General features: G+C 39.7%; 1 protein-coding gene across 1 annotated transcript; it reads left to right on the forward strand.

Annotated features, from left to right (window-relative positions):
- Positions 1-1,472: 1,472 nt before the first annotated feature.
- On the forward strand, positions 1,473-13,320 carry tmtops3a (teleost multiple tissue opsin 3a). Its single transcript, XM_039665741.2, has 4 exons — positions 1,473-1,900; positions 3,717-4,045; positions 7,296-7,529; positions 9,118-13,320. Exons 1-4 carry the CDS (start codon positions 1,516-1,518, stop codon positions 9,310-9,312), a joined length of 1,143 nt encoding a protein of 380 aa, XP_039521675.1. The 5' UTR covers positions 1,473-1,515; the 3' UTR covers positions 9,313-13,320.
- The last annotated feature ends 49 nt before the right edge of the window (positions 13,321-13,369 follow it).

The raw sequence follows: 13,369 nt of genomic DNA on the forward strand, positions 1-13,369 counted from the left end.
TGTTAATTTTGCAAAAGTAATTCAGTCAAATGCAGTAAATTACTTTCTTTCTGATGTTTGATTAACATTATTGACACACATGGCGACAGCAGCTTTATTAGCAGCGTCTGTCACTTTGAGACCTCAGAGTCGGATTCAAGTGCGCTGTGCAAAACCGTCTCAAGTTCACCACAGTCTATGGTTCACCTTGGTCTCAAAACCAGCATTTACAAAATAAATTCTCCCGCTGCTCACTGTGCCTGAGCAGTTTGAAATATTTTGTATCCAAACCACAACGTTTAAAAACGCGTTTAAATGATAAACTTACATCATGATGGCGCAGCAAAATTTAAATATTTCTACCGGATATATTATCGCCAGTCCTTTAGGCGAATATAGAGTTTAATTAAACACAAAAAGCAAAATTATACATCCATCAAGTTAATATTCAAACTTACCGAAAGTTTGTGGGGTCGATGATGACGCTGTGTTTTAAGAATAGACTAGAATGAAGAGAAGAGTAAAGGCGATTTATTGGTTGATATATAACCTATTCTAATAAGGCGCAGGCAGCAATCATCTATAGGCCTACGTGCAGCAGCAGGTCGGTGTTCACAAGTTAAATATAGAATAAATATATTTGTCATATCAAATTAAAACCTGACGTTTCAATTTACCATGCCCTGCTCAGAGCCGTTGGCCCTGCATGCCTAGGGGGTTTGATTGACAGGTGGCCTGGCCAATCATAACGCCGAATACGCAACTTTGTCCGACAACAAAGCTGTCAGTCGGTGGACATGAACTTGAAAACGGTAATGTTTAAATTACTTAAATGACAATATTTGAAAGTTGAGACTTTGTTTCATATCAACAGTAAGCTGCTCTGAACTCTCTCTCGTAATCACTCGGTGTAACGTTAGTCTTTGCCCCGCGAAGTATTTTTCACTGCGTGAGTGCATGAGAACATGATGTGCGTGACTCGCGAGAGCCGCCTGGCTCGTGGCCCGTCCGTCACATAGTACCTAAAAAAGGCGGGTCTTTGCGAACGTCTCTATTAATGATAATGATTCCATGATAATGCATGGAATATAAGGCAAAGTGCAACTAAATAACAGGGATAATTTGTGGGGGACGTTGCGTGGTAAGGCTTTGGTAATCAGATGGCTTGCAGTATCTGCTCCACAGCCAATCACGGGCCCCCTCCTTGCTTGGGCCCCGGGGCTTAAGCCCCGCCTAGCCCTATGGTTAATGCGGCCGTGGCCATGTAATAAGTGTTGTCATCTCGGGTAGAGGTGATGACACTCTGACTTTCCTTACAGATGGATTCACTGTTCACTGTACCCCCCCCCCCCCCCCCCACACACACACACACCTACACACCGCGGATCATAAAGAGACTCTCAGACAGTCATTAAAACGTAGGTTAGCAGAAAAGCAGAGGTAGGTAGGGTGTTAATGATAGTGGTGGGGGGATGAGAACAGTGAATCCATCCGTAAGGAAGTGTCAACACCATCTACCCGTGCTTTGAGGCTACTATGGTCGTCCACATCTGGAGTTTGAACATTAGCAACAAAGATATTTCTGCGCTTAATCAAAGTGCAAATGTCAGTTCAGGAGACCCCCTAGAGCCCCACGACAACACCCAAGCTGGCCTGAGCCGGACTGGCCACACGGTGACAGCCGTCTGCCTCGGAATCATTCTGACGTTTGGATGCCTGAACAACCTCTTTGTCCTGCTCATCTTTGCGAGGTTTCGCTCACTGCGGACACCCATAAACCTCATTCTGCTCAACATAAGTCTGAGTGACATACTGGTTTGTTTATTTGGGACTCCCTTCAGTTTCGCTTCCAGTCTCTATGGGAAATGGCTGTTGGGACAATCCGGCTGCAAATGGTACGCTTTCGCCAATTCGCTTTTTGGTAAGTTTTTCTAAAAGTTAATTCAGCAGGAAAACGGAGTTTGCGGTGCTGGATAAGTGGAGCCACTTAGATTTCACCGCTTTGACATGTCAAAATCAAAGTTGAAATGGACTAAAAAACATGATGACTTTACTGTAGGTATTTTTTAGAGAGCAATCAGCTTGAAATTAATGGTGTATGTCTATGATCAGTGTTAACTTGAAAAAAAAAAACAGCTTAACATCAGTTCACAAATAAAATATATTGTTTAAATGTTTTAATTGTGCCCTTGTTATTATTTTAGAATAAATGTAATTTAGCTTAATAAACTAACTTGATGAGAATGAGATTTATACTTGCTTTTAACGAATATAACATTAATTGCATAGGCTAGTTTGAAAATACAAAATGTAATTGTTTTTGGTTTCTCTTTTTTAATGTAGGTAACATTTATTTAACCAAGATATAAATCAGAAATCAAATCAACTGGATATTTGCAGTTTTTTCAACAGCCACAAATAAACAATTCTTGATTATATAATTTTCCACATTAAACGACATGTTGCGCTTTTCTGTCTGTCACAAATGTTATATGCTCAACATATCAACAAGCCATAAATCACTGTAATTTTATCACATTCAGGGGTTGTCTCAGAAGTCACATCTTCCCCTAGTGATCTGACATTTGAATGGAGATCTCACTTAATGACATTAATGACTGTAGTGGGAGTGTTGTGTCTCTCTTTCTGTAAGAGGAAATGAGGGAAGCGCACTTAGTGCAGAACCTGTGGACCTGCAAACCCATTGAAGGAGAATGTCTGAGTAGCCTACATTTGATACATTATTCACCTCATTTTTCACATACATTTTTTAATGAATGTGTTCCTTTGTTGACATTAACCATATTCATCAAGGCTCAGTTTCTCTCGGTGACTATACCAAATATTTCTGACAACTGGACAACTAAAATAATAAATAGGTTGTTTTAGCTCCATGATCTCGTGTCACTTTACAACCTTCACTGTTTACAGGATGACACAAGTGCGTTGATACATAAGGGTCTAATGTCATTATACCTTCGACTTATTCAACACGATCAGTGCCTTAATGAGAATCTCGAGTCTGTGGCTGCCACATTTTATTACATTATACTACATGTATTACACAGCTCTGTGGAATACTTGATTCTGATTGGTCAATCACGCCATCCATGTCATGTATGTCATTCCCAGATAACAACCACTGAAAACAGATTACACAGACTCATCTGATTTGCTGAAGTCAGGAGCACTAGGACTTGCGTCCTAGTGCTTTTGATAATTTCTGATAATTTACTCACCCCCATGTTACCCAAGATGTCCACGTCTTTCTTTCTTCCGTCGAAAAGAAATTAAGGTTTTCCATGAAAACATTCCAGGATTTTTCTCCATATAATGGACTTCACTGGGAACCAAATGGTTCAAGGTCCAAATGAGAGTTTCAGTGCCACTTCAAAGGGCTTTAAACGACACCAGACGATGAATAAGGGTCTTATCTAGGACCCCTGGAGTCATGACTCGAAAAAAGATTTGTTCATTTTGAAAAACGAGTTTGAACAGGAAAGTCACGAACAGAGTGAGGCGAGCATTTGTGCTTATAAAACTTAAACTTTGTGGTTCCCATTGAAGTCCATGATATGGAGAAAATCCTGGAATATTTTCATCAAAACAACCTTAACCATGGACATCTTGGATGACACAGTACAAATATCAACATATTTTACAATAAAAACATTTAGAACAGCACAAGATAGCAACTATTTAACTATTTCCATATTGGTGTTCTTTATCTCAAACAGGAATTGTGTCTCTGATGTCTCTGTCTATACTGTCATACGAGCGTTATGCCACCCTGCTGCGCCCCACCAAGGCAGACGTTTCTGACTTCCGCAGGGCCTGGCTTTGTGTGGCCGGATCCTGGCTCTATTCGCTGGTATGGACTCTCCCACCATTCCTGGGCTGGAGTAGCTATGGACCTGAAGGACCCGGGACTACATGCTCAGTGCAGTGGCACCTGCGCTCAACCAACAGCATGTCATACGTGATGTGCTTGTTCATCTTCTGTCTGCTTTTACCACTGATGCTCATGATCTTCTGCTATGGCAAAATCCTGTTCATTATCAAAGGGGTGAGTGAGAGCTGCTTTATGAGGAAACTCAATTTGACACTTTCCCCTTTGAATAGGTGTTATGTTATTATTATATGTTATTATCTATTTAACTGGAAAACAAATATAAAACTGTGGCTTTCACTATAATAAAATAAAAATGATGAGTGAATTCATGATTTCTGGGCAGTCTTTAGAAAGCAAAACAAAATTTGTAATGTTAAATTCTAATTAAAAAGTAAACAAAATGATATTATCTTTATTTCTCTCATCACGGTTGTCATACTGATGATTCACAAATCAGTTGAGTGAATGTTGAATAATTCAATAACAGTTGTACTAGCAATAAATACTAGCATATTTGTCTTACTATTCGCATACTTGCATACTACTACTAATTTATCTGTTAAAAAATGATGTTCTATTTAGTATGAATGTGTGAATCTAATCCAGACGTAGCTACGACATTCGTCATGTTGTTCTTGTGATGTAACCTACCATCATCAGTTACATCGGTTCACTGCCATTCACAAATCCTCTCCTGTGGTCTCATAGGATATGTACTTTGGTTTAAAAAGCCTTTTAAACTTGTTTGACCTAGTTTCTTTTTCTTGAATAAATCAATGATTTTAAATGGATTGACTGAATGAATGATTCAATGAATGATTCGTCAATTGCCGTCACCTACTGGCGCATCTATGTAACTATTTGAATGAGTCACTGTAAAATCCCCATCACCTAATGCACAGACTGACATGAGCAGAGTGATACAAACATTGAAAGGTCTCAGTGCTTTTGTATAACACCAGATAGTGACAATTAGCATGCACTACAGTCTTCTCTCAACGTTTCCCTTCTGAGAAAAAATAGCAGTTGTATTCTCAGAAATCTGCAGTGATGTGTCATAGTCAGTGTCCAATTAACATTTCAACACAGACAAGCAACAGATGACAAATCCTGATCTTGGATGGTTTATTTATACATTTGAGATTGTTTTGTCCAGTTAGAGAATAAGAACAAAGCTCTTTGGGGCATCAGGTTAGACTGTGTTCAGGGAGACGCAGTCTTTAGGTTTTTATGACTCATATGGCGTATTTCATTAACACATACACATCACAGTGTGAAGGAATATCTAATGAGCGTTTCCAGCAGGTAGTAAGGCAGAGAGCCTCTAGACACCGAGGCAATTCTATGATTCAACCACCATCGTGGGTATTTTTTAGAACGCATGCCTATTACTATTTGTGACGAGCTGCTAACAACTGCAAAAAAAATTCCTCCAGCATTCGCTCTGTTCAGTATAGCAGGCACCACACTGTATAGAGATCTTTGTCCGTTGCCTGGCCCACTCAAACCTATGAGTGGGCAGTCACTACAGCCTTTAGGCTTTTTATAGAAACACAAACATGGAATTCTGATGGGATTCGAAAGAGGAAATTACAAGAAGTTAGCACAGTGAAAATCAGAGGACATGTCTGAGACAGTAATTGCATTTCTAAAAAAGTCACTCCAGACATGCGGTATGAAATTGATTTTCATTACACTACAAAAATAGCTTACAAACCTTTTTTTTCCTCTGCATTTCCAAAAAAGAAAAAAAAATTTTTACAGTCTATGTGTGCAACACGCGCTTAAGTCGCTGTATGTTCAAGGAGTTCTGAAATGTCAATTACTCATCATTCAAGCAAGGGGGTAATCCATCAACCGGATGTTGAAGCCATGCGGGAGCTGCCATCTTGTAGCAGAACTTCACCTGCGTTAGCATTTCCATTGACTCCCATTCATTTTGGCGTCACTTTGTCAGTGAATAACTTTACATCTGAGGCATTTGAAGACCCCATTTGTCCATTATTTATTTCCAAAGAAACATGACAATGTATAAAATGCTCCATTACCTTGTAGCTTATGTTATGGCCCATAGAAGCAGTTTTTTTGTAAAAGTAGGCTAACGATTGCATCATAACCACACGACTCTCTGTCGCACAGTAGAGAGATTACCGTATGGACAGGAGGAGAAGCTCGCGTCAATCGGCAAATGACAAAATAATTAATCAGAATACCTCGCAAAAGTTTCTCCTGCTCCTAGCTCATGGACAGCTGCATGTTTCGGAAGGGAATGCCACAGCCACTAAGACAGACGGGTTGCTCACATCACATCTACGTCGTCAAGCTCTGTTTGAGTCTGCGCGACTAAAATACATTTAGTTTATGTTCCTTTCAAATAAACATTTTTGTCAGTGTCATATTGATCCTACAAAATTTCTGAAGGACACAAAAGCAAAGGGATTACACAAGTGAGAAAACACTTGTCTGAAAACTCAGTCTGTGCATTAGTGAGAAACCAAGCTGGAGCTGTCAATACAATCACAATCATCTTATTTCGGACGAATGGAGCGTGTAAAAGGTGTGAATGACGACCTGAGCCAGTGAAGAGAGCCCAGCTCCACTTATCAGCTCTCATTTGCCGCCACTACTGATTGGAAGTTCCTATTCTGTGCCCCGAGCAGTAGGATATCTATATGCAGAGAGATTACTTCATGATGGGAAGGGGATAGGGAAGGCTAACAGACCCCAGAGGACACAAGTCACGACTCTCAGACCTGACGCATGAAGGAGCCATCTGCCTCATCTGTCTTACTCTGATTCGCGAACAGCTTGCATGCACACATAGCAAGCTAATTTGTACTAAGTTTGTTCAAATCATGAACTGTTTGCTGTAGGATAGGCCATGTTCTCTGCAGAAAGATAGAAGCTTTTAACTTTTAGATGCCTTAAAGTCACAATGAAATCACAGGCAATTCGGATTCTTAATATTTATTATAAATTCACGAGTTCACACTTACATACAATTGAAGGGAGTAAAGTTTAATGCGTATTTGGCGTGCTGTCCGGGGGGTGGGCTACGCTAAATGAATTGAGGTGAGACTGCTGAATCTATATACACCTCTTATCATTGATTGCTGAGTGCTCTCCACTCGTGTTAATTATCTGAACGTGCCCCTCTCGAACTTTGTTAATTAAACATTATTTATTTATATCTACATCATTTTTTATTTTTTTTATGTGCCCTCGTAATCTTTAATCTAAATAACTTCCCTTCCCTCTCTGATGACGCGTTCACTGGCGTGAGGGCGGGACAACCTGTCACTCACATGACCACAGCGATAACAAACAACAACAAATTCCCAATGGAAAAAGCCATTTCACTTGGATATGTCACAGCAGGCAAGAAAACTAACTGTAACTTTACGTGTTTCTTTTTTTGGCTCAGGTAACTAAAATCAACCTGCTGACTGCACAGAGGAGAGAGAACCACATTCTTCTAATGGTTGTAACCATGGTATCCTGCTATCTGCTGTGCTGGATGCCTTATGGGGTGGTAGCTCTGTTAGCTGCATTTGGCAGGAGGGGACTGATCACTCCTGTAACCAGTGTGGTGCCCTCTGTCCTGGCCAAGAGCAGCACTGTGGTCAACCCGGTAATCTATGTGCTTTTCAACAACCAGGTGAGTCCACAGAGGGATTGCTTCAAAGCCAATTGAAGGCTGTTTTGTTTAATGGAGGTCATTGGTGGAGATGCTTCACTCTACATATGCATCCCTCATATCTCCAAAAAGTCTTTAGTTTATTATATTTATAAAAGCAAGATAGGCTGTACCAAGTCTTTCCGGAAAAAAAAACGAGCGGGTAGAGGCATTCCCTGTGGACGGAGCTAAATAATCACAAGCGCACAAAGCTTTTGCGTTAAGAGCGTCTGGAAGCTGTGACATCCCAAAATAAACCATGGCTAACAATCAGATTCAGCCATACATTTTTGATCCCGAGGCTGAAATACGATCACTTCGATCACATTTTGGCGTCACTTTGACAGCGAATAACTTTACATGTGAGGCGTCCAAAGACTCCATTTATTATTTATTTCTAAAGAAACACGACAATCTATAAAAGGCTCCATTACCTTGTATCTTATGTTGTGGCTCCGAAGAAGCGTTTTTTTTGGTAAAAAATAGGCTAACGATTGCGTCATAACGAAACGACCCTCCGTCGCACAGTAGAGAAACCGTATAGACGGAAGGAGAACCTTGCAGGCAATCGGGGGGACGTGGAGGCATAAAGTCAAGGGAGAAGCCCATAGAGATTCATCTGCTGCTAGCTCATGAACAGCTAATACGCACTCTCTCTGTCTCTGTGAGACTCGAAAGGGAATGATTCAGATTTCATTCTGCAAAGCTACTAGAAGACACAGGTTGCTCACGGGACAGGCTCAGTTTGAGCCTGCGCAGTACGCCTGGCGATCAGCTTTTAACAGGCTTCAATTTTCTCAGTTGAAATCAATGTGTCCATTTCTTTTACTGTCTATGTTTTTACAACGGTAGATCCACGGACCCTCGTATCGCCCAATAATAATACCATCTCTGATTGCTTTCTAAATTTTTAGTAGGGTGTCAAAGAATATCTGTGGACACACTTATGGTTTTACTCCCCTTGATTTGACAAAGAAAACTTTTATGCATTAATTATGGAATTTAATTATTGAATGTAAAACTAAAATAACATACATGGATTTATTTCCCTAGTGAAAAAAACCTATACCAAAATGTTTAAATACATTTATTTCATACTAAGTATATTACAAATTAAGTAGCATATTTACTGACATATCGCTTGAGACTTATTGATATTATAAATATAATTCTTTTTTTTTTGGAGAATTTCTTTATTGCATAATGCACATTATTAGTAAAAACAGTATGCTATTTGGGAAGAAGATAGAAAATAAAATATTTAGAAGAATATGGGTAACATAACAGTTGATGGGTGCCACTGACTTTCAATCCATAATATGGAGAAAATAAATACTATGCAACTCAATGGGGTCCATCAACCATTTGGTTACGGGCATTCTTCCTTAACCAAACAGTTGAAACGGAGAGAATTCTCTGTTTCAACTATCCGTGAGCCAGAGCAAAACCTTACTTTCAGCTTTAGAGGTACAACATTGTCACATGGGCAGTACACTTGAAAGGACTTTGTACCTTTATTAGTGAAATGAAAGGCATACTAATGACTCTGTTTCATTCATTTCCCTTTCAGATCTACAGGTGTTTCTTAGCATTTCTGAAGTGTCAAAGTGAACCATCTATTCATGGTCAGAACCCTCAGCACAGCAGCAAAGAAGATCCTCATGCTCTCAGGCCCAGTGATGGGCCCTCATTGCATGGAAACATCAAGGCCCTCCAGAATAAAGAGCAGCAAACGTTGTCCTTAGTGGTTCACTACACACCCTGACACTCTCAAAGACTTCTCATACTATCTGTACAGCTCAGCGTTTATCGTGTGACGGGATGGAAAACTGATTTGAGATGTTAGATCCATAGGACCAATATCAGAATCACTGAGAAGGACCAAACCAGAATCACATTTTTTTCTTTGTGTGCTTGTTTTTTTTAATGATGCATTGAAAACGCATTGAATTCACACACTGTGGGGAGATCAAGTATTTGATACACGGCCAATTTTGCAGGTATTCCAAATTACAAAGCATTTAGAAGTCTGTGAGTGGTCAATCTAAAACAAAAATCCAGTAAATCACATTGTATGATTTTTAAGTAATTCATTTGCATTTTATTGCATGCCATAATCACCTACCAACCAGTAATAAATTCCAGCTCTTACAGACCTGTTAGTTTCTCTTCAAGAAGTCCCCCTGTTCTCCACTCATTACCTGTATTAACTGCACCTGTTTGAACCCATTACCAGTATAAAAGACACCTGTCCACACACTCAATCAAACAGACTCCAACCTCTCCACAATGGCCAAGACCAGAGAGCTGTGTAAGGACATCAGATAAAATTGTAGACCTGCACAAGGCTGGGATGGGCAACAGGACAACAGGCAAGTTGCTTGGTGAGAAGGCAACAACAGTTGGTGCAATCATTAGAAAATGGAAGAAGTCCAGGATGATGGTCAATCTCCCTCGGTCTGGAGCTCCATGCAAGATCTCACCTCGTGGGGCATCAATGATCATGAGGAAGGTGAGGGATCGGCCCTGGGTTGATATAGCAGGACCTGGTTAATGACTTGGACAGCACAGTCTCATCCCAAGACGTCATACAATTGACGCTTTTGACCATACGTTAACATCCGACGTTTTAGGGTACCCTTTAACGTCAGTTAGATGACGCCATCTAATCCTAAACCTACCCCAGACCTAAACCTACCCGCGTCATAAAGGGTACCGTAAAACGTCGGATGTTGACGTATGGTCAAAAGCGTCAGTTGTATGACATCTTGGGATGAGACTGTGTTAGCTGGGACCACAATCTCAAAGAAAACCATTAGTAACACACTACGCTGTCAAGAATTAAAATCCTGCAGTCCACGCAAGTTCCCCCTGCTCAAGCCAGCGCATGCCCAGCCCCGTCTGAAGTTTGATCCAGAGGAGGAATGGGAGAAGGTCATGTGGTCTGATGAGACAAAAATAGAGCTTTTTGGTCTAAACTCCACTTGCTGTGTTTGGAGGAAGAAGGATGAGTACAACCCCAAGAACACCATCCCAAGCGTGAAGCATGGAGGTGGAAACATCATTCTTTGGGGATGCTTTTCTGCAAAGGGGACAGGACGACTGCATCGTATTGAGGGGAGGATGGATGGGGCCATGTATTGCAAGATCTTGGCCAACAACCTCCTACCGTCAGTAAGAGCATTGCAGATGCGTCGTGGCTGGGTCTTCCAGCATGACAAAGACCCGAAACACACAGCCAGGGCAATAAGGAGTGGCTCCGTAAGAAGCATCTCAAGGTCCTGGAGTGGCCTATCCAGTCTCCAGACCTGAACCCAATAGAACATCTTTGGAGGGAGCTTAAAGTCTGTATTGCTCAACGGCAGCCCTGAAATCAGAAGGATCTGGAGAAGGTCTGTATGGAGGAGTGGGTCAAAATCATCAGTGTGTGCAAACCTGGTCAAGAATTATATGAAACGTATGATCTCTGTAATGCAAACAAAGGTTTCTGTCCCAAATAATAAGGTCATGCAATAAAATGCAAATGAATTACTTAAATCATACAATGTGATTTTCTGGATTTTTGTTTAAGATTCTGTCACTCAAAGAGTATACCGATAAAAATTACAGACTTGTACATGCTTTGTAAGTGGGAAAACCTGCAAAATCGGCAGTGTACTCTCCCCCAATACTCGTTCTCCCCACTGTAAATACACTGATTGTACTCAAATGCTGATTATATAAGGAACTTTTGAATGAAGACAATACTGCTAATAGTGCAGTGCAACAGCAGTCAGTGTAAGTGTCTGTGCTGTGTGTAGTGTAGTGACACTTGTTGCCAACAGTAGGAGCCCCTGCCCTTGTCATACCAAAGTCTGTTCCCATGAACACTCTCATTGCTTATGCACATAGAACTGTGGCAAGTTCATTCGATGTCCATGTGCTTTTTCCTTTAATACAGAAATTATTGGTCTTTGTTTGTGGCATGTTATTTAATCTCTCGACAGTTCCTGTGTATGTAGCACAATATTTTTAAGACTGTGTTGTATATATGTACATTTCCTCTGCTTCACTGATATCCATTAAGTAATCTACTTTCATTACGTTTCATAAAAATGTATATAACTGTGAGTCATGTCATGTTAAAATGCAGTTATAACGAACGTTGCAGTATTTTGGGACTTCGGTCCTGCATCATATATGCACATTTTTTAGAAAGTGTGAAAATTTGAATATGTGCCATTTGCATAGTAAGTTCCATAAGCCCACAGTTTCTCTCCTTTTCATCAACGGAACACCCACTGAGTCCTATGTGCATCATTATTCCTATCCCTGGAAAAGATGAAGTGAATGCAGAGTCTGCAATATATGTGTTGAATTCTTTCTCCCTGGAATGATTTTTGAGCTTTAGAAGTGTTTTTATATATTACTGTAGCTACACTAATGTTCACTGAGCATTAATACCAATGCAACACTGTTCAAAATTGTTTTTGTTTATGCTATTCACTTTATTCAAACAATTCATTTTGATTTAGCACCATCAGGTTTTTTGTTCAAACATGATTTATTGTTAAATTAGTTAATGTGTTCATTTTGAAATAACATGTTCAAGTAGCTTGATGAAAAAGGGCAAATTAATTTTGTTCAGCTTACTTAAAGAAATCAGATTAATCTAACAAATTAATTGTTCATCCAGGAGTGTACTTTATCCATTTGAGTTGAGATTACATGAATGATTTTATTTGTGTTAAAGTAGCATTAGAACATGGGGACATGATTTCCACCTCCCACCGTGTTTTACAGGCTGGATAGGGAGAGTTCATGTTGAAATAAAGTGTTGTTATTTATATTTTCAGCAAGATGAGAGTATAGTTCCTACCATCATGTGTTTGCGTCGAAGACCTGCTAACATGCATTAGTTGCTTTAATAAAAAAGCAAGAATTGTGGGAATGTTGAATGTAAACTGTATCATCTTTGAGCTGTTAAAAATTGTCTATATATATAAAATAGTGTCTAAAGTTGATTTAATTAAGTTATTTGGACATGTGTTTACTTGTATTTACTCTATTAAGTTCCCACATAAAGTTGTCCCCCATGAAAGTTTTATAATGCCTTGTGTTATAATGCCAATATCATTCATAGTAAACACATTACTCATGAGAACATTATATTTAAAGCAATGAATGTGGAAAGGATCACCTGCACTTCCACCCACATAGTCACACTATGCAGAAAACATGAATGTTTCTGTTAATAAAGGTCAAAGATCTGATTACTGGGCCTAGATGTATCCTTTATTGCATTTTGTGGGTGAAGATATCACGTTTTAAATTATACTGATGACTTTAGAAAATGTGAGCCCTGGCAGAGAGACTGAAGAAAAGTCAGTGGGAGTGGAACTGAGGTTAGATGCTGCAGTTCATTTGAAACCTGTTTTTTTTTCTGCTTTGCAGTTAAGCAATACTTAATAATCAGCAGTTTCTGTTGTAGACAGTCCACAACAGTACATAAATGAGATGAAAGCTGTTTTGTTTTGATGTAAATGATGGCTTATGAGAAGCACAAAACATGGTGGCATTGAATGTCCAACAATTAAAAAAAAATGTTTAACTGAAACTCTCACAGATGAAACTCTCCTTTACAGCCAATGCTCTTGATTATTTAACCAGAAGTCAAGGAAGATCATATCCAGTTATGAGAATATGCAGCAGAGACCACCACTTAGTGGTTAAAATGAGGTCAGAAGGGGCTTTTAAAAGCAAAAAGAAAGAACATGTCTTTCATGTATTTTCGAGGATCTTTTACAGATGTGGTTAACTAGAATTTTATTGACCTTGATTGT

This window comes from Pimephales promelas, chromosome 9 (genome assembly GCF_988280905.1).
Source record: "Pimephales promelas chromosome 9, fPimPro1.hap1.1, whole genome shotgun sequence".
Lineage (NCBI taxonomy): Eukaryota > Metazoa > Chordata > Actinopteri > Cypriniformes > Leuciscidae > Pimephales > Pimephales promelas.

Bases quoted from the DNA above. Each gene is read 5' to 3' on its own strand.
- tmtops3a (XM_039665741.2), top strand. From the start codon at position 1,516: ATGGTCGTCCACATCTGGAGTTTGAACATTAGCAACAAAGATATTTCT. The intron at 4,046-7,295 runs GTGAGTGAGAGC...TTTTTGGCTCAG, and splicing joins TCCTGTTCATTATCAAAGGG to GTAACTAAAATCAACCTGCT. The intron at 7,530-9,117 runs GTGAGTCCACAG...TTTCCCTTTCAG, and splicing joins ATGTGCTTTTCAACAACCAG to ATCTACAGGTGTTTCTTAGC.